This window comes from Strongylocentrotus purpuratus, unplaced genomic scaffold, assembly GCF_000002235.5.
Source record: "Strongylocentrotus purpuratus isolate Spur 01 unplaced genomic scaffold, Spur_5.0 spur5_scaffold_12, whole genome shotgun sequence".
In the NCBI taxonomy this organism is placed as follows: Eukaryota; Metazoa; Echinodermata; class Echinoidea; order Camarodonta; family Strongylocentrotidae; genus Strongylocentrotus; species Strongylocentrotus purpuratus.
In genome coordinates this window covers 4789476-4811552 of record NW_022145597.1, presented here as the reverse complement: position 1 = coordinate 4811552, position 22077 = coordinate 4789476, and the positions used below count along the sequence as shown (strand labels likewise).

At 38.5% G+C, this 22077-nt stretch overlaps 2 protein-coding genes across 2 annotated transcripts; one reads left to right on the top strand and one right to left on the bottom strand.

Moving 5' to 3' along the window:
• Positions 1–4010: 4010 nt before the first annotated feature.
• LOC577035 (SPRY domain-containing protein 7) lies at positions 4011–12664 on the bottom strand. The gene is made up of 5 exons (XM_777293.5): positions 12520–12664; positions 7999–8115; positions 7056–7216; positions 6180–6282; positions 4011–4527 (listed from the first exon to the last, which is right to left on the bottom strand). Exons 1-5 carry the CDS (start codon positions 12629–12631, stop codon positions 4430–4432), a joined length of 591 nt encoding a protein of 196 aa, XP_782386.3. The 5' UTR covers positions 12632–12664; the 3' UTR covers positions 4011–4429.
• A 1961-nt stretch (positions 12665–14625) lies between these two features.
• Positions 14626–20983, top strand: LOC105447102. Its single transcript, XM_011684763.2, has 2 exons — positions 14626–15085; positions 17631–20983. The coding sequence occupies exon 2, from the start codon at positions 17647–17649 to the stop codon at positions 19453–19455; it is 1809 nt and encodes a 602-aa protein (XP_011683065.2). The 5' UTR covers positions 14626–15085; positions 17631–17646; the 3' UTR covers positions 19456–20983.
• The last annotated feature ends 1094 nt before the right edge of the window (positions 20984–22077 follow it).

Below are 22077 nucleotides of genomic sequence, written 5' to 3'. Positions count from 1 at the left end.
TTAGGTTATAAAGAGATGCAATAGTTGAAAAAACGTACATGAAAATAGAATGATTGTTATAAATTCTATGCTATACATACCATTTATCGACACAACAAAAAGCTACTTATCTTGACACAATCTGTAAATTACATGCAGTATGTACATGCACAAAAAAAGCACCAACTAGATAAAGTGTACACTTGTAAACCTTGGCTATTTTGTATGGTGAATATTGCACATTTTTGTCCTAATACATGGTAGTGATAATGGTTATACATTGACCAGTTTATTAACAAGTAGCTACTATGCCATTTAATCCAACAAATTTTAACAACGTCCAGCAGATTTAGGGCAACATATCACTTTATCCATAGCTCAAAATACATAAGGGCAGATGTTGATTTTCCCCTAATATTCCTGAAACAAAGAACTAGGAATGCCCCCCCCCCCCAACTCTCATCAACAAAAGGCCCTTACAATTCAAGGGCCTTTACAATTTCAAAAAAATTATAATTAAACTATAAAAAATGATAATAAGAATGAGAATTCATTTCTTTTTGTTAAAGGGGGTGAAGCAGGACAAGACTACGTGTCTTTCCCGTGGCCTGAATCGGGGCCAATCAGGTATACAATGTAATACTACTACGGACGGCGCGATCGCAGTATTCGCGTGCGTGTAGCTTACGCGAAAAAGTGCGTGCTGACAGTAAATCGAGTCCATTCGTTTACGTGCAGTTGTCCAAAATAAGTCATAGATGGCATTAACCCGTATTTGCCATGCTACACCCCCTATGCAAGAAATACAATGCACCAAGATAAAAGTGATGGAGATTTGAAGACTTTAAAAAATCTGTCACTTATTAGACCCTTTGAACATTTGGATAAATAAGGAAATAAAAAGATTGAAAAAGGATATTAGATAATAATAATAATAATAATAATATCGAATATTTAGGAGCGCTAAAAACAACAAGTACCATAGCGCTTACAAATACAAATATATGTAAAGAGGACAAGAAAGTACAGTACAGGAAGTATATCACATAGATCATTGGGGGAAAAGGTGAGTTTTGAGGGATCTTTTGAAGGTGGCAAGACAGGTAATTTTCCTTATGGAAAGAGGGATGCTGTTCCATGTCTTTGATGCAGCTACTGCAAAGCGTTTTTCAGCTGCTGAGAGTCTAGATGGAAACTATATCTCTCATTAAGGGGGAGAGAGTGGGGCTGAAACCTGAAGAAAACCTGGATAACTAGATGGAACTTCGACTGCGCGCAGTCGAAATGATGCCTCCGTCATAGAGCAATTTACAAACCAAAACAGAAGAAATTTTTCAAATTAAAGTTCAATTGTAATCCATTAACAGGTTCTCAGAATATTGTGATTACAAGCAATTTCTCATATACATATATGACCCTTTGATCTTTGACCTCATGACCCTAACATCTACTCAGTTCATTGGCTCTGCAAGATGTCCCGAGTTAAATAGTAATCCATCTGTCAGTTCTAATGAGAATGCGTTCACAAGCTATTTTTGCATACATAATGAGCCCATGACCTTTGACCTTTGACCTCATGACCAAAGAATCTACTCAGTTCATTGGCTCTGCAAGATGCATACATGATCTAAGTTTGGCAGGAATCCATCAATCTGTTCTAATGATAATGCGATCACAAGCTATTTTTGCATACATAATGAGCCGCATGACCTTTGACCTTGACCTCATGACCCCAAAATCTAATCAGTTCATCGGCTTCGCAAGTAACATACATGACCTAAGTTTGGCAGGAATCCTTCAATCGGTTCTTGAGATAACGCGATCACGAGCAGTTTTTGCATACATAATGAGCCCTGTGACCTTTGACCTTTGACCTCGTGACCCCAAAATCTATTCAGTTCATCGGCTCTGCAAGATACATACATGACCAAAGTTTGGCAGGAATCCATCAATCGGTTCTTCAGATAACGCGATCATGAGAACGGGACGTACGGACGGACGGACGGACAACTAGAAAACATAATGCCTCCGGCTACTTCGTAACGGAGGCATAAAAAGTATACATACCAGTAATAAGAAATCTGCATGTGAATACACAAAACACTACCCCTGACAAATATGGCAGGACAGGCTCAGTCTCATTGTATTCTTTTTTGCAATCCTCTGTTTAACATTTAACTTTAAAATGTCATAGAATTCATACAACATGGCACCAGAAGAGTGTTTCACAAAGACCAAGACTGACTTTAAGTTGGACTTAAATATTGCAGGCTTTTCATGCCACTGGTTGCTTTCACCATTGGTCTCTTTGAATTATGATCTTTAGATGACATTTTTTCCTTCAATAATGAACTATCAAAAAATGTAAATTCTGTAGATTTGTTACGATTTGTACATTGATCCCTTGAGAAACCAATGCAAGGACCTTTTAGAGGAACTAGTGGTATGAACGGCCTGCCACAGTTAAAGAGTCATGTTCCCCGTATTCCAGAGGGCGTTCAAAATACGTACTCGCTGGCGGATGGTGCTAGCTGCCTATTGACACCAACAGAATACGGCTCTTACGCAGATGGCATGTTCCGAATGCCCGGACAACGCCGATTATCGCATACATGTGCCGAAGTAATGCCAATCGCAGTTCGGCTCTAAGATTCGGCTGCTGTTTCCGCCCACTTTCGTGACGTCGCGATCGTCAGCGATCAGCTGGCTTGGCGAAGGCAGGCCAGGCCGCGCGTACTTTGATTGACAGCTGTATGCAAATTAGAAGTCGATCTTCGGAACCAAGATGGCGATGACTAGAGCAGCGATAACTACACTGGCGGGAATGTGCCACTTTAAGTTAGTTAAGTCAAACTTAAAGTCGATCTAAGACTTTATGAAACACCTCCCAGAAAATATAAGGTATACATATAAGTTAAAATAATATTACATCCATTTAAAAAAAAATATCAGACCGCTTGTATTTCTTGTTGAAATTCAAAACATGTTCAAATTGTTCATGTACATTGTAATTGTCAATTTCAATACCCTACGATATTGGTGTTATTAAAAACTGGTCCGATGAAAATCAAACCTTTGATACATTTTTTTGTTTACATTAATGCAAAGATGCCAACCTCTCGACACAAAATAACAGACTGAATATCCTTAAAAATTAGCTTTTTGAGAGGAAATTCGATTTTTGAGAGGAAATTAGATTTTGAGAGAAAATCAGATTTTCACGAAAACTCAACACCAACTCGTTTGCCCCTGGCCAGTAAAATGTCAGAAAAACGTTATACTGGTAAGAACGGGCAAGTGAAATGTTTGCTCTTTCATTAATATTTTATGAGAAAATTGTAAAGCATCAGTAATAATTGTTATGATGCAAAAAGGGTGTTTAAATGCATAATGAAAATAATAGTACAACTACATTGCTTGAATATTTTGGGCCAATGAGAATTTGGTTCAAGACAGAAGTAGAAGTGAGAAAAAAATTACTGTATAGACTTGCATTGTACTCATGGAAATATGAGCCACATACCTGTTAACTGACATCATAAAACCAATTACCGGTAAAGAAAAACAAGTGTCAGATATTTAAAAAATCAACCCAAAAAAATTGAAGAGGCGATATTGTATTTCACTTTTTTTATCATACTAAATAGGATAAAATCGTTCTGGTTGGCATCTCTGTTAATGGCATCAAGAGGAATACAGGAAAGGAATGCCTTCTAAAGGCTTGTTCAGATATGGCGCAGTAAACTGCCGCAAACACTATTTCACTGAGCTCTGTGTTTTAAAGGTAATGCAAAGTTTTGGGAAATCTTGAACATTAGATGGATTAATTCTTTAAATATTTGATATATTTGGATACCCCTGTAGATGTACTATTAGCACTAGAAAATGTAGCCCCTAAATATTTCTAAAAGCACGTAAGGCCATTCCATGATACATGTAGCTGCGACCATGGAAATCTCAGAATATGTTATTCTGATATATAATTTCCAAACGAGAATAGCAAATTAGTCGACTGTAGTAAAGAAACATTGTTTTAAAGCTAAAGTAATATCAGTCTTGAGAGGGAACTATACAACATAGAGAGTTCATTATTTACAATTCCATCACTTTAGACTCGATTTCAACCACAACAACGATCATTAAATATTGTGAAATCACAAATGCTTTCAATATGTTCATTTGAACCAAATTCATGACCCCATACCAAAACTTTGTATTACCTTTAAGAGTCAGTACTGTGAAGCAAATTACACTTTATCATAAAAAAGCAGAAGTTTTTTTTTGCGTCATATCTGAACAAGCCTTTAGAGATCTAATTCGTTCCGTACAACGTTCTTAAAATACTTGGTTTTTACTCCAATCCACATCTTTCATGGACGTAATGCTTGTAAATCTGGTTTTGATGGATGGCAGTCGTCATACAAACAGTCCAAAGTTTCAGGAAAGAGGGTCATAATAAGGACTGCTCAAACATTATCTTGTCAAATCCACTGGGTGGTGTGTGGTAGAATTCACTGAACTGGACGTCTAAGATGGCACCTTCATCCACTGCAAGATATAAAGCAAACATGAATGCACGATGTTAGCTCGGGGCAGGAGGACAATTTAAGAAGCTATTGATAAACCCATCACTTTTCTGAATAATGAAAACAATGCCCTCTTGTCAGTTTTCTCTTTACTCTGTGCCTATTTCACTTCGTATGAATATCATTTTGTGTAAATCCTGTTACAAACTTCTATTTCTAATTCTAATCACCAGTTATACTCTAACTATTTTAAAGTTTACTGTCGAATGATGATTGAATAGGAAGAGTTTCTCACATAGGGTGCATTAATCAACTCTTTTCTAGCCTATAATCAGCATTTTCAGATGTGATTCAAGCAAATTTGCATGTTGAAAAATGCAAGTGCGTTTTGATACCCACTATGAGCCAGAATCACGTTTCTGAGAGATGATAAACGCAAAGCTGTTTTTAAAAAACACATTTATATTTCAGACCTTCCCGAGCTAATTTCTGTTAAGGAGAAATACATGTAGCACGCGCCATGCGCTGTGTCATGTTGTACCAGCATGCCTACGCACTTGTTCTTTATGTATGTTTACGTATTATGAGATTACGTGCTTCAACTTACCCTACTTTCACACATGGGTAAAAGTCTTTAAAGCTGAGTAGTTTAAAAAGCTTTAAACTAATCAGCTTTACATACAACATCATTCACACACAGAAAATTTTGATGCGATTGTTTTGGAATTCACTGCTCTTAAATGCGCAGTAGGGCCATTGCGTATTGTGCGCTTACTATCAGGCAGATTGGCGCGTGTTAATTGGCGCCTGGTCTTAGCTCCACCCACTTAAGGACGTATATCCGTTCACACACAAAATGTCTATAAAATGTCTAGTATAGATCGCGAGAGCCTATCTGACCAAACATCGTATAAACGCATTCACACAGGGAAAATTTACTTTAAAGATGTTTTGTTAAAGAGCTTCAAAATAAACCGCTTTAGATTATCGCCATTTATTATCGTATTTGATGCCATTATCATACAATTGTGTCTGCAAGTTCAAAGGCAAAAGGTTTGTAAGGGGGTCCCGATAAACTCAGGTGATTGCTGCTCCAAACGACACAAAGCAGCTACACAGAGACGAGGCCTTCATTTCGAATCGTGACGAGTTGATAAACGCGACATCCCGCCAATCAAGTTCATAAACTGTGTGAACACTGTTTCTGAGTTGCAAAAATTGATAGACGCACCAATGGTGTAATAGATTTGCCAATATGCTATTTGAGAAAATATCCTTCTGATTTCCTGGGTTTAAGGCTTCAAACTTTCCATATTTGGTTGAAGCTTTATTGGTTAATCACCTTACCACTGCATGATTATCAACCCCTGCCCCCCCCCCCCCCAAATGCTTAATATACAGTATGCATTTGTCCTTGGGGTGGTTTTCCTAGGGGTGGTTGTCCTAGGGGTGGTTGTCCTACAGGTGGTTGTCCTAGGGGTGGTAGTCCTTGGGGTGGTAGTCTGGTGATAATATTCAAATGAATATCCCTTCAAGTTAAATTTAAATTGAGACAGTTGGATTCATCTAAGATCCTTCAAAATATAATTCACCAAACCTGTTTTATTTCACAATCAAATATTTTCAACGGTCTAAAAGATCGCAGATCAAAAACCCATTTATGATTGAACTCACCATAGACTGCAGGGTATAACGTCCCTTTGATACCACTGACCGGTATTTGAAGACTCTCTCCATTCTTGTAGAAGTTTAGTTCCATGTGGTCATACGTCACTCCCTTAGGAAGGGAACAACAAGAAAAATAGAAAATGATAGAAAATGATCAACACTGGTTTAAAGGAATTTAACTTATAAAGCGGCAGTTGGTCCATGATGAATGTGGATATCTTCCCAACTCATTAAATTGGGCTTGAATATTGCTTTAAACAAAATGATCACCACAAGTTTGAAAGAATCTCATTTATAAAGCGGCAGCTGGTCCAAGATGAATGTGCATATCTTCCCAAGTCCCAACCCATTAAATTGGGCACGAGTATATTTTTTAACAAGAGCAGGTCACCCACTGGTACATACTACCGGTATACGGCATACAAAAGGAAGCTCCAAGACTCTGTCAAAGTACAAATTCATGGATGTCACATTGAAACGGTGCCCTGGTTCTCCAGAAAGTCATCATGATCTAAAAGGGATCCATTTTGGGATGTGGCTAATGCAAATAAAAAACTTTTGGTAACTTATATTTGGATGTAAGATTACAAATATTATTAAAAAGGAATTCCCTTTATAATCGATTCATATTTGATATACCAGTGCTTAAACTACGCAAACAAGTAAACGGGGCATAGACAATACAGAAATAGAAAAATTCTGTTAATCACACAACTCATAAAGGACAACAAATTTGCTTGAAATTTTCCTTTTATCTATTTCCATCTGACAAACAGACCAGTGTCTTGAAAAATGGAATGAATACTGTAAGTGTAAACATTGCAAATGAGAAGATTGTCTGCCTGGAAAAATTTTTGAAATGAAAAGAGAGAGTGAACTTACAATGAGATCGCCTTCTGCAACGTCTAAGGTTGGTTTGTGCAGAGGTTCCCCTGCATGGCATACTGTACCATCTGATCTCATCACCCAGGACTCAGCACACTCACCTAGAGGTACTCGACTTAGATTACTCTTCCTAGTGGCTAGGCCAACGCCCCAAACACCTGATGAGAAGATTAAAAACAATATTCTTAAAGAAGTCTATATCCTTGACGTAATCAAGATGGAAATACATGAATTCATTAAGAAACAATAAGACCTTGAATTACGGTACATGCTGTGTGTGTCAGATATTACCAGTCATCACTGAGACCTAAATCCAGAACACAGTTTATCTTTACAATGGTGGGCATTTAAATGAAAACTCAAGATGTATGAAGACATGATAGAAATAATGAAAGGAAAACAACTTGGGAAAATTAAGCTGGAAAGTACAAAAAGAAAAAATACAAGAAAACAAATAAGAGTAAGCCCATTCACAAGTACAATTATTTGAAGAGAAATCAATAAAAAAAGAAGAAGAAAGGTGATTATCTAAATAAATCAGGGGGGAGAGGAAGAGTAAAAATGAAAATGTGAGAAAAACAGAAAAATTCAGAATACAATATGAGATGAGATGAGATGAAGGAAAATGAAAGAAAGGTAGGAGGTGGGAAGGAAAGGAAGAACAGGAGAAGAAAACAACCCAGGAGGATGAAAAAGGACAAGGTGAGAGCTCAAGTAAAGAAAGAAGGATGAAAAAGAAAAGGTAAAAAGGAGAAAGAGAAGGAAAATATGAAATTGAGATTGAGGAGGAAAAGGTGGAGGGGAGGAACGGGGAGGAAATGGGAGGAGCAGAGAGAGAGAGAGAGAGAGAGAGAGAGAAAGAGAGAGAGAGGGGAGGGAAAAGGATGGGGAAGCATAGGAGGAGGAAGAAGAAAAGGAGAAGCCTAATTTTTTCACTTACCTGTTGACTGAAGCTTGATTTCAAAGTAGGCCTTGTCTTGGACTAATGGTGCATTCCCCAACCCTCCGCCTGTCCCACAGATTCGTCTTCCAGATTTCACAATGACTACATCATTACCTGCACAAAAGTTACAATATTTATATCATAAAGTCTTCCTGATGTCAACATAACACTCATACAGCGCATTATACGGAAGCAGCACAATCACGGAAGTGCCAGTCAGAGGTCAACACCATTGTGTAGAGATCGTAAAGTCACACACTACACGTGAAAAGCATGAAAAGGGAGCTAAGCTGTATTGGTCTGGTAAGAAATTTGCTATTATTTCGTTATTTTTACCTCCGATCACGATATTCCTGAGGTAATTACAATTACAAGTCACAAAAAATTCATCAAGGCCATCATTGGTCGGGTGCGGGAAAGTGTGATTTGGGACACATTTTAGGATTTGTTTACATGCCTCTCCGTGCAGTGGAATGGTTTGTCATGCCATTACATTTATATACACTAAACTCATTATAATTTGAGAAAAAATAGCTTTGCAATTATGTTCATTCTCTATGGGATGTCGTCTGCTTAGGCAGTGTTGGTCCATAGTGACGTCATTAAAACATCGTTATTTTTACCGGCGAATCTCTCGTATATCCCAGCTGCTATGGAGGTGGTTGTATTTGTATTTGTATAAATCACCCGATACGTAGTTGACCTAAAACTTGTCCGATTGCCATCTGTTAGCTTACCAGTTTCTAGTGATACATTAGTTGACATATTTGTGATCTTCTTTGAATTTCACCTTTAAAAACTGCACATTCGAAGGTAGATAGAGTATGATGTTTATGTCAATCTTGCGTTGGTTTGAGGCCGAAAGCTTCAACCATCTCAAAATGAGAAGAAAAACTGTGAACAGTGATGTCATCGTTCGAGCCAAATATGGAGGTATTGCAACATCATAATATGAATATGTATGAGCTACGGTCAGAACGCCTGCCAAACAAATTTGGCCTCACACACATGTTTAAAAAAGATGGAAGCAAAGCAATGTTGCTCCAGTTTTCAAGAAAGGCTGCAAGAAAGATCCTAGCAACTACAGACCAATAAGTCTCACCTCTGTCTGTTGCAAACTCATGGAATCTCTGATCAGAGATGAAGTATCTGACCATATGCTGACCAATGACCTATTCAGTGACCATCAGCATGGATTCGTCCCTGGGAGGTCCTGTATGACTCAACTGCTGTGTGCTATGGAAGCATGGACGGACTTGATCGACAAGGGGGAGTCCATTGACGTAGTCTACCTTGATTTTAGTAAGGCTTTTGACTCCGTTCCACACCAGCGTCTAATACACAAGCTCGAGGCCTATGGAATCTCTGGTCCTATCAGAACGTGGATCCAAGACTTCCTCACTGAACGGAAGCAGAGAGTGGTTGTGAACCACAACATGTCAGATTGGACCCCAGTCACCAGTGGAGTACCGCAAGGGAGCGTGCTCGGACCTCTTCTATTTGTCATCTACATAAATGACCTTCCTGATGAGATTGAGGCAGCAGTCAAAATCTTTGCAGATGACACCAAACTGTATGGCAAAGCTACGTCTGAGGAAGACTACACCACCCTGCAGAGAGTCGTACAGAAACTTGAGGGATGGTCAGAGAAATGGCAGCTCCACTTCAATGCAAAGAAATGCAAGACCCTGCACCTAGGGGCAGGCAATCCATGGAGGGAATATGAGCTAGACAGTGTAAAGATCCCAGAAACCAAAGAAAAAAAGGACCTTGGAGTTGTCATTGACGAGAAGCTCAGATTTCATCAACAATCTGCAATTGCTGCTAGAAAAGCAAATGGAGTACTAGCTCGCATACGTAGATCTTTCACTTGCAAGGACAGATCAACAATTCCACTCCTCTATAAAGGTCTTGTTCGTCCCATATTGGAATATGGCAATGTAATCTGGCACCCTCGCTATGTGAAGGACGAAAAAATCATAGAGAAGGTACAAAAAAGAGCAACAAAAATGGTACCAGAGATAAAACTCCAAAGCTACCATGAGAGACGTGAGAGTTTGAAGCTTCCCTCACTTAGCCACCGCCGCCGCTGAGGAGACATGATTCAGGTGTTCAAGTTGATGCAGAACATTGACAGGTTGGACTCTACCCAATTCTTCACACCTGCAATCAATTCAACAACGAGAGGGCATGCTTTCAAACTGACCAAACCCAGGTGCAACACCAAACTCAGGCAAGACTCATTTAGCCACAGGGTCCTCAACGACTGGAACTCCCTCCCTGAGTTGGTAGTATCTGCAACCTCGGTAAACAGCTTTAAAGCCAGACTTGACAAACACTGGAAGAAGGAGCAATATCATTCACTCTTCTCCCAGTTGACACTCCAGTTATGACAATCCTGATATGACCCAGCAAGCAAGATACTGATGTAAAATGACTATGGTGCAAGACCCGGAAGCTGGGACATCCCCCCCCCCCCTTGAAGTTAGACCTGGAAGCTTGGCAGCTGGAGACGGCTTTCTTCCAGAAGCTTTGGTATTCAAGGTATATTCAAGGTATATTCAAGTAAAAAATGTCTATGTGAGCAGTCTATACTCCAATTGAGAAGTTAGGACGGAAAGATATGATTGGATGATGTGATTGTGAGTGCATGATATATAGTTAGTTGTTGCGTACAGCTAGAGAGAGAGAGAGAGAGAGAGAGAGAGAGAGAGATCCAGGTATGATGTACGTAGTACGAATGTGCGATATGCATGCATGTATATCATGTGTAGAGCTGTGACTGAGTGCCTAAGCTATCCAGCTTAGGTACTCAGTCACAGCTCTACATGGAGGTCGTTCTTGTTGATTGTACAGTAGATCTCCGACTAAAATCATAAGGAATACTCATGAGGAAATGAAGTTATTGGAATACCAATCTAAGGTAAATATTAATGAATTAGATCTAGTTCTTTCCTTCTTTTTTTACTCGTAGTAGATCTAGTAAGTAGTAGTCGTTGTACGTACCTTGATGGTTTGATCATGTCGATTTCAACTTCAGCCTGTATTGCGGCTTGCCTGGTTAATTAAGGTTCGGTGTGTGCGACCGATTCAAGGCTAGCCGGATGATGAATGTACTTTCGCGCGAAGTTTTGAACTTGTATGACACACCTATTCCCTCGGGCCTGTCTAATTCTCGACGTAATTTCGGGAACATGAAATTGATCGTTTCAAGGCTCTTACGTACGGCCAGGCGTAGAAGGAAAGGCCTAGAGTAAAGGAGCCCGTTTTCGGCCACTTAAGACAAAATCCTATTTTTAGGACTCTTTACTTCCTATTTATTATCATTTCTTGTTCAAATCATGAAGCAAATATTATTATTATTTAAACAAAAAAAGAATCCCAGAAAAAAATCACGAATTGCCATGACAATATTCATTTCAATTTTCACTGTTTTGGAGCCCGTTATCGGCCGAGCGTTTCAGTTTACGGCCGCATGTACAAAGTCAATAGGAAGCGCTCGCGCGCGCCGTGCGTTTCCGCGCTGATGTACAGCACAAGCGGGCGGAGCAGGTATCCCACGCCGGAGCTCCCTGGTGCTCGCCTGGCCGAAGACAGGCACAGCGGTGATCGGAAGTTGGAATCTGAATTAGACAGAGATATCGTGTGTGCGTCGCGGTGTGCGGCTGCATTGATTTAATACATGCGATGACATACTTTTGAGCTTGCGACTAGCACAAAATCGGGCTTTAAATCTGAAAAATACTTGAAATAAAGCTCATTTTATGGTACCCATATTTCTTACAGACACGCGTAAGATACTCGATTTTTCAGATTTGGGTAGCGGGACCGGCGATTACATCGCTAAAATGTGATATTTTAGGATATATTTTCCATTGCAAATGTGGTTCTTCAGTGACACTGGCATGGTATGGTATGTGTGGGATATGTGTTATGCTATTATGCGATGTATTTTAGAGTGATTTTACCTTGCATCCAACCAATCGGCCGAAAACTGGAGCTGGCCGATTACGGGCTCCTTTACTCTACTTATGAGCTGGATATCTCCTATTTTATGGAAATTCTGGAGTCGGCAAATGGGTGAGTTGTCTTAGTGAAAGAAAATGCCTTCTTTTAATCTTTGTTTTATTATAAACAAATTAGTAGGCTTAATTAAAAAGTTAGATTTGGGCATTAGCCTCCCTACCTACCTTAGTTAAGTTAACTCTGAAGGCTAGTGACGTGTGGTGTGTGGATTTGTGTAAAATACCTGCCTCTCGGCAAGTATGCACTGCTAGAGGTCAATACGCATTAGCATTGAATCTCTATGCTTTGCTGGAGTGGTTAGTAGTAGACCCTAGAAGTAGAACGTAGAATTAGAGCTAGACCTAGATTCTATATGTACATAAAAGTCCCAAACTTCCCACAAATCTGAACACATGGGACTGGGACTGAAGACTGTCTACCAAGTACAATGGCTACAGTCTACATTGTCATTTTTTTAAGAGTAAAAAAATGGCCTCACATGCATATTCTTACCCATGTGTGAAGTATCAAGAACAACTGACGGTATTTCTTTCAGTGGGACATGTCCACTTCCAAACCCAGCTCGCCATGGAAAACATCGAAAACAGCAAAAACATGCAGCCATCTCGTCTGTTTTTTCTTCAGAAAAGTAATTATAGTAAACTCGACTATTGTGCAGGTTGTCACCAGAGGGCGACATGCTAAGATATAGAGATCCCCCAGCGCTCAAGTTACAGTACGCAAGCATGACGAAAAAATACATGTCTGTCGATTTTTATCCACCCATCTATCTATTGAATTACCAGGCCTATCGGCTACCACTGCCACCACGCTATTCATCTGTCTGTTTGTTGTTATGCCTATATGTTATCTAGTTTCATCTTTAATTTGTTGAATTTCTTTCTTTATAAATTAATTAATTTCTCTATTTATTTCTCTCTTTTCAGTCTTTCTTTCTTTTGGTTCTCTTTTCATTCTTTCTTGCTTTTTCCCCTTAATTTCCAATTTAATTAGGCCTACTCTTTCCTTGAATAAATATCAAATAATTACTGGATAGAGAAAATTAAATTTTGTTGTCGAAAGCACTCTAAAATAAATCGACAGTCACTTCCTGTACAAAGTGATCACTGACGTGACTCCCTGCTGGGGACTGGGAAAAAAAGGTGACAATTCACTCTTTTCCGGACAACTGCTAGAGCGATGCCGTTCCGGGAACTAGTAAGGGGAGGGGGGGGGGGGGGGGGGTTGTCTATGGGGTCATTTTCCCCAGAGAGGTTGGCCTACATGAGGGTAACTGTGGCAGAGGTGGATTGATGTTAGTCCATGATATGCAAGCAGATATAATCATCATGTAATCTGGATAAACATGAATTGTGTAATATTATATAATAAAAAAAACTAATGGTTGAATACATTATTGACACCTGTAAAACTAATCGTCTTTAAAAAAAAATTGAAATAGTAACATGGAAAACATTGGAAATTCGAAATTAACAATCAACTATTCCTATCGCAATAAACTTTTTTTGGTTTCGAGGCCAACTTTGTTGAAATAGTGAGTCATATGGCTGTGATAATAATAATAATTTTTCAAAGTGAAGTATAAAATAATTAATATTTTTTTTTTGTGGGCAATGGAAAGGAGATATTCTGTTTGCCGAATCACAAGATTGAAAAAGTTGAGGTTGTGTGCGTCATAAGTGTGTTTGGTTTTCAGCTTTATTGTTTGTTTGTTTTGAATAATTGCCTAATTTAACGGCATAACATAACAAGTATTTGTTTCAATATGATCGAAAAGGGGATAATGAAACAAGAGTATGTTTATATTATGTACATTTCCTTGTACACCGATCCATACACGGCATGGTGGGGGGGGGGGGGGGGGGGCAGAGGGTGACGTTTACACCAAGCGCACGCAGACTTACTGTATGATGGGGGAAACAAAGTGCAATATCCCAACTCCAAAATCATCACCGTGAATCTTGTTTTCTACCGGGTCATGCATATTTGGCGAAACTTAAGTTTGTTATATTGTAATGTGCATGGTAGCCTACTCCAGAGAAATATTAAGGATTAGATAGAAAAACTAGTTTCTTAAATTGGCCTACAGAAAAAAAATAAGAAAACAAAATAGGGGTGAATTAATTACATAAATCATATCTTTTTGAAATAATAACACTCATAACATGAAGGATATCATAATATTCAATACAAGTGTTAACTGAATACTTCTATTCTGTTTAGGCCCGAACATATCCTACTGGCCCTCAGTAGGCTATATCCTCGTGAAATGAATATGAGAGTACTCATTTCTTTAAGGATACAAACATCGTATTAGCAACTGTGGTAAATTATTATTCATCATGGGAATAATTAAATACTAAAATATTGTGGTTTCAAAAAGTATGCGAAATATCTCTCTCTCATTTGTTCTACTTTCGTTTCGATTCAACCCACATGTCAGCGTTGATGTTATTCGGACGTAGAAACGTTGTGTAAACATTATAATTCAACTGACTATACCACCATCTCTGCAAGCGTGACTCAATATGAGCAGTTTCTCATCAAGCTAATGTGTAAAATGAACACCTGATCACATAGCTCAGTAGGAAATCAAACGCGATATATTTGTATATAATTATCACTCTATTCAGTCAAAAAGTATTATTTCAATACCTCTTTTTTAAAGGATCGTTGTGTACTTAATATCATTCGATATCAGAAGTTCGTTTTGAGATGAAAGCGTGGGTTTCTGGTACTATTAGCTGTCACGAGTGAAGCGTGTTTGTTTGCCAAATTAGGCTTTGAAGCAGAACGTTGTTTTGTATGTAAACTACCAAAAAAAGAGGAAATCCGCAAAAAAAAAAAAATCAGATTGGGTGAAGATGAACTTTCAAAATGAAAAACATTGCTATTGAGTGTGTTCCCCAGTGAGCGTCGTTTTACCACCATCTCTGTTAAACTTGCTGGTATACTGTGTCACGGACATGACAGAAGAGATCATTGCACATAATCACCTAGGACTTAATATCATTGAGATTTGTCTACGACAGACCCGTGTTGTTAGCAGTAAGTGGAAGTAAGTATAGGCCTTTATTCTATATTCATTATAGTAAGATATACTTTTTTTATGAGATAATATAGTTCAATGGTATAAACGTAGGTATTGATTGAGATGTGTGGGGGACATACAGAATCGAATTTACTCAACGTCTAATTCTGATGTAATATTATGAGTGAGAGGATTTATTTCTAGATGGAGATATTATCATCAATTTTTGCGATGTTTGATGTTTCAACTTTGTACTTCATACGTCGCCTTTTGCTGAATATATTTCATACACCTTAAGATTTGTCATGTGACGATTGCATTCACACACTTAAGCCGAGTTTCTTGAACAGCAAGTGGTCATGCTTTTCACCTTTGTAACTGAGCAGGATTAAACGCTGGGATATCATGTTCATGAGCATCTGTGCAAGTGTGCTAATGAACGTTATTCATATGAATGATTTGCCAACGATGTGTATTTTAAGGTATAATTTTTGATTAATTTATACTATATGATTAAATATATATTTTGAATTTTGTTAATAATACCTATGTACCTAGTTTGTATATTACTTTTAATTTTGTAATATAATCTTAACAATCAAGTATGAGAGTCATTTGTTCGAGGAGAGCTAATTTTTTCAATGACCCCCGAACTAATTGGAACAAAATGTTTTCTGGAAGACCTTTCATTACATTTTAACAATTGGTTGTACATCATCATTATTGGTTTTTAGTTGTAAGCTTTTACTACAGAATCTCAGCTCTACCGTATACACACAACCTTACAATATGCTAGTGATATCCGTGTATATTTTAGATAGGCCTAGTTCGAGTGACTTTCCTCATGTTTTGCATGTTTGACTGTTTCATTGTCTGCCGGAAGCTTGCATGATTGTGTTATTGAATGCCTATCCTCGGGTTCATGTCGACAACTCGACATTAATACTCTTTGATAAGTAAACATCGACAATTTCCTCTGATTGTATAGACCGGCTTATTCTTCTCACATCATTACTGGGTTCGGGATATTTTGTGATATGAAAGACAAGATGAAAATGAAAGTAGACGGTGTAGTTAAAGGTATATGACAGTAGGTTTATTAGAAGGAGAAAAAAAGTAATAGCCAGCAGTCATATGAGTTTGAACGTATGTACGTTTTGCTTTGGGAGCATGCATATGTAATTGCTATTATTCCAAAATCGTGCCAACATTACTCGAAGCAAGATAATTGCAAATTAGTTAAGATAATGGCCTAGTGACCTTTAAAATGTTGCATTAATCTGTAAAAACTGAACAAAATCTATGCCAAGAAATTCTCTTGCAACAAAGTAATGTTATTCTGTTACTCTATTATTGAATCACCGTTTGACTTCAAAAAACTTGATACAAATTGATAAGACAATTAACTATCAGATATTGTTGGTTACCTGCCTCTCACTGCACTGTCTTATACATTTCATGTTGTAAATGTAGTAGGCCTACATGAATTTATTCTTGACGAATTAAATCAAATCAGGAAGCATACATCTTCTATGTATTTATAACGCCAGTATAGCTTATTTCTGCAGCTGCTCTGCTAGTATGCCTTTACACACATTATCTGTCTGAATCTGGATCCGATTCAATAGTTCGAAATAAAAGGCACACGACTGTTGAGATGTACTGTGCCCTTTTAATATACCTGCTTCGCAAAATTGAAAAATGTAGATCCCAACAATATTTACCAACCTTTGGACCTATTCATTTGAAAACTCGCTGCACCTCATAGGTGTACCATAATAAGTTAGAAGCCAATGTTGAATCCAGTTTTCTTTATGTTCACGTGCAAGCGTATAGTACCGATGCTTGTTCCGCTTTCATGATAATACTTACGAATGCATACCATGTAAGGTCATTGACAATAGTTCGTTAAACCTGCTTATTCCCAACTATATACCACGGAGTAAATAGACCAATCTGTCCCCGATAGAAAGGCTGAATTCAGAGTTCCAAATTTTCACGTGGTCATACCGATAGGTTGTAACTTGCTCCTCTTTTATGCCGATACCTAGAAATGAATTAGGGGCCTATAATGTAAGTTAAGTTTGTGATGCTAAGATTATGAAGAAGTAAATCAAAATATTCGTCCCCGTCCGCCGTAGGCCCTATATGCAAAATCAAACGACCAACATTATACTCATTTTTAACATGTGTCTTTTTCTAAACATGGGAGTCATTGTCGTTGTTATCATTTACCTATTTGCTAGTATTGTTGTAGTGAGCTTTGTCCTTTTTTAATAAAGTTATTGTGCTCTTTCTCTTATTCCCCATCTGTCATCCACTAACGGTGTATGTGCGTTCTCTCTCTCTCTCTCTCTCTCTCCATTTACCTCTATGTTTCTTTATCCGAAAATTTATCAAGAAGCAAAACAAAATACATGTAAAGCGAACAAATGGAATCCTGGTTTCCAATTATGTTGACAAGAATGATTTGTATGAGAATGGAGGGAGGAGTGGCTATACCAAATCCATTGTGAATAAGAAAATGATTTATTTTTCGTTTAGTAATGATACCTTTTCTGTTTCATTACAGGTGAAACATACACGGAATGGCTCATTTTGGTGATCACCAATGTGAAGGGAATGAGTGCGATTCAAAGACCGATGTTTCATTCTGTGTTAAGGAAAACCAGATGCTCTGCGAGACATGTGCTAAGGAGAAGCGACATTCCATCATCAGCAAAGACGATGGAGGCGAAAGCAAATGGTTGTGCAAGGAACACGACGGACGAATCAAATACTTCTGCCATACCCATCAAGAAATTGCATGTCAGTCATGTGCCACCATCAAGCATCAGGTACCTTGTGAGCTGAGTGATGTAAACAGCCTGGTGAGAGAGGAACGAGAACGATTCTCAGGATTTCTGCCAAAGTTGGAACTCTCGAAAGAGAAGGTTGATCAATATCGAAAGACGGTTGATTCGCATTCGGCATACGCTGCCTCTCTCCTCAGAGGAATCCAAAAGTATGTCCTGGAATCATTTGCAGAAGAGACACAAAAGGTGGAAGAGGAAAAATGGAAAATGGACGAAACTGCCAAAGAAGAGGTCGAGGAAAAGATTAAAGAGTTGCAGGACCAGCTTCAAGATCAGCTGCAACAAAATGAAAAGAAGGCCACCGCAAAGTATCTGTCAATCAAAGTTGAAGCAGACGCGCTCCTGTCGAAGTTAAAACAGTCGATCGAAGAGGTGTCTGTCATTCCGAAGAGGATGAGAGAAATAGCAAGGTGCAGATCCCAAGGCATTTCAGAGTTCAGAGAGAGGATTGAGATGATGCTTCAGAGTAATCCGCTACTGCTGGCGCAACGTCACCTAGCGACGGTGATTGAAGATCATGTGGTGGTGAACCTTGATTGCAGCGTCCTGGAAGAGCTGGATCAGATTGTTGAGAGGATCTCGTTTACAAGAGAAGGTGGGGGCAGGGTCGGTGAGCTAATAGGAACAGAAGGATCTTGGAAACTTTCTGGAACCATCGAACTTGGTACCGACATAAGACTCCCTCTGCTGGTAGGATCGGCGAATGATAAGGAGGTAGTGGTATCTGACATCATGAATAGGACATTGCACGTAATAAACCTCAAGACCAAGCATGTAACACCGGTGATGCAATCGAGTAATCTTGGGTGCGTATCCGACTGCACAACGCTTGATGATAGTACTTTGGTATGTGGAAACTTCTCCAATGGCTCCGTCTGCTTCTTCAACAAATTCTGGAGGCACCGGCGTGAAGTCCGCCTCCAGGATCATCCAACAACATCGGGGGAGCCTGTATACCTTGATATCGACCCGGATGGTCGTATCCTCGCAATTCTGTACGGGCAGCCGCTCATCTTCGTCGTCAATGAATCAGAGGGAATTGTGAGGACTATTACCTTGGCTCACTGCAAGACCATTCTTGACATCCATTCCTTAGCTTCAGGAGACATCCTCGTGCAGTCGGGTATCAATAGATTTACCATCTTCGACGTGAAGTTTGAAGAGAAGAAAGTGTTACAGCGCGCTCACTGGGAGACAGCTAGCTGTACCGTGGACAAGAAAACGAACCTTCTCTACTTCACCTTCAAGGAATTTGGTAAGGAGTCCTACGCCATAGACATCTTATCTCCTGAAGGTGAGGTGTTCTCCGAGAGATGTGTCGAGTTTCCTGCATCTCATGTCACAGACACCACTCCTCGATGCCAATGCTTGAGTAATGGCAAGCTAGTACTCTGCAACGGAGGCCAGCTCTTCTTGTTCAAGAAGATCCTAGGTGTTAAAGACATCCGGGTCCTGGACAGACTGTCAGCTGGTTCTCCTGTCCCTGTGAGATTCATCACGCTAGATGATACAGAGAGCATCACAACCGATATGTTCGTATGACCTGTTTGATGACCGTTCTTATCATGTATTCAATAGGACTGTGTTTTCAAAATAAGTTATATCAACCATGGTGACCATGGAACGGAGAACACTAATTTTAAAGGTCAGCAACAAAGATGTAAATCCACAGACTCGTATTGATTGTCCATTGAAAAAGGCGTACGGGCGTTAATTTATCACAGTTGCTGACGTCTCATACCTTAATATAAAATTTACAGTTTCTAAGTCTTGTTATCAACATATAAAAAGAAAAATATATGAAATTCTAATAAAACCGTCACTGCTAGAATATGACGTGATAGTTGCCCTAATATTTGTAATTTCACATTTAATGGCAGAAAATAGGTCACTAATGTGGGTCCCAGGACCATTCTTGCCAACCCGTTAGGTAATTTAATTAATCTTTCTAAGAACCCTCTAGAACACTTTGATCAAACTGCGTCGTAGTCGGATTGTGCTATAATCAGCGCATTATAAAGTAGTTTAGAAATATCGCTTGCGAGATAAGGTTTGGCAGATCTTCGTTAAAATCTATTTTGATTTATTGGGCAGTATAATCATTGTTTTTTTGTACATTAGTCTCACATCTAATATAACCTCGAGATACTTACATTCTGTCACTCTTTTAATTTCTTTCATGGATGCAGCTTCTTTTGTCACATACCATGCTCGATTGATTATATTTTCTTTTATTTCTGTGCTACAATATCTTTTCTTGAAACATTATTGATGACCCATTCAAACATTCACGATTAGTTGCTACACTGAGCATGTACACGGTTCACAAAATAACATGATTATAAATTTAAAAAATAAATACTTTGATCTATATATATATTTTGCTTTTAATTGCATGTTATAGGTTCTGCGTGTAGAAGTATTATTAAGGTTAAGGTGTTCGGTGGTATACATGTATTTATTTCATTAGGTATAGGTCATACTACATTGTTATTGATTAACGCTGAATATATATGATTCTGAAATATCAAACGGAATGGCTTTATTTTTTTGAGTGATAGAAAAATATCAGGAAAAGTTTAAGCAAAATCAGATTAAAAATGTTTGAAGTTGTAATCAATGAAAAATGAAGTCTAAATTTGTGACGTATCTTTCTTGGTCCTCTCCCAGTACCACTGAACTGAAAAATCATAAATCACAAGTTTATTAGTTCTTGATGAAGGAATAGATTGGTTTCATACTAGAGTTTTGTAAAAAATAGATAAACCATAATGACATCTCGATTGCACGTATGCCTGATCTTGAATAAAAAGAAAACAATACGTTGTGATTTTTAGTACAGAACGAAAGGGAGATGACCTCGAAATGTCAATTTGTTGGCAGTTTTTGTTTGATTGATTTCAGTTTCTGGTAAAATGAAAAGGAAATGATTTTCATCATGACATGATTAATTCATTGGTGTCAAATAATGAAGGTGTTTTTGTTTTGGAGTCTTTCGTGTTAACTACGAGCCAGTTATATCAGAAAGTGTAAATTTATTTTAACATAAATCAATGAAGGTATACGAGCAGGAAGTTGAAAATGAGTTGTTTATTTTCCGGTCGTGTGGTTATTGTTTTGAAAAGGAATACCATGGATACGAGGTACTAGAGAGAATCGAAGAGAGTATAGGGGTAGAAATATAACGATATTTGGAAACATCGAACATCGAACAGAGAAAGAGAGAGAGAGAGAGAGAGAGAGAGAGAGAGATATATATATATAAGGGCTAGAGCAACGTCGATCTGGCGCTGCTCAGTGGCTGCCGGGCTCACGATCAATTGGGCAAAAAGAATTTCCGTTTCGGTTTAATAAAATTTAGAGTGGACTATTAGGCTATTATTATTATTATATAAATATACATATATATATATATATATATACGGAGACGGAGAGAAGGAGATGGAAATATGGTAATATGGGGACAGAGAGATAGTGAGAAAGAGATGGTGAGAGAAAGAGACAGAGAGAGACGGACAGAGAGAGACAGAGAGAGAAAGAGAGAGAGAGAGAGAGAGAGAGAGACAGACAGACAGAGAGAGAGAGAGCGAGGGAGAGAGGGAGAGAAGGAGATGGAAATATGGTAATATGGGGACAGAGAGATAGTGAGAGAAATAGACAGAGAGAGAGAGAGAGAGATAGAGAGAGAGAAAGCGAGGGAGAGAGGGAGAGAAGGAGATGATAATATGGTAATATGGGGAAAGAGAGATAGTGAGAAAGAGATAGAGATAGAGAGAATGAGAGAGAGAAAGTGGTGGGGTCTTGGGGGGGGGGGGGGTGAGAATTAGTCATGATTGTGTGACTTCCAAAATAGAAGACCGACTTTCATTTTAACTGCATGTATTTAAAGTAGTTCCTTTCCCTATTCTTAAAAAGGTCATGTGTAGACAATACCAATCACAATCGACATGATTAATATAAATACCCATGTATATCAAATGTTCATGAATCGTGTGTGGGCGAGCCTGAATACGATGATCAGGGTAATAATATACTTGTAATGCGCTTAGAGGCATCGTCGATGTATCAAGGGCTAATAAACCCAGATTTGTAATATTATCATCAATAATAAACGTAGTAGTTGTAGTCGTAGTAGAAGTAGTAGTAGTAGTAGTAGTAGTAGTA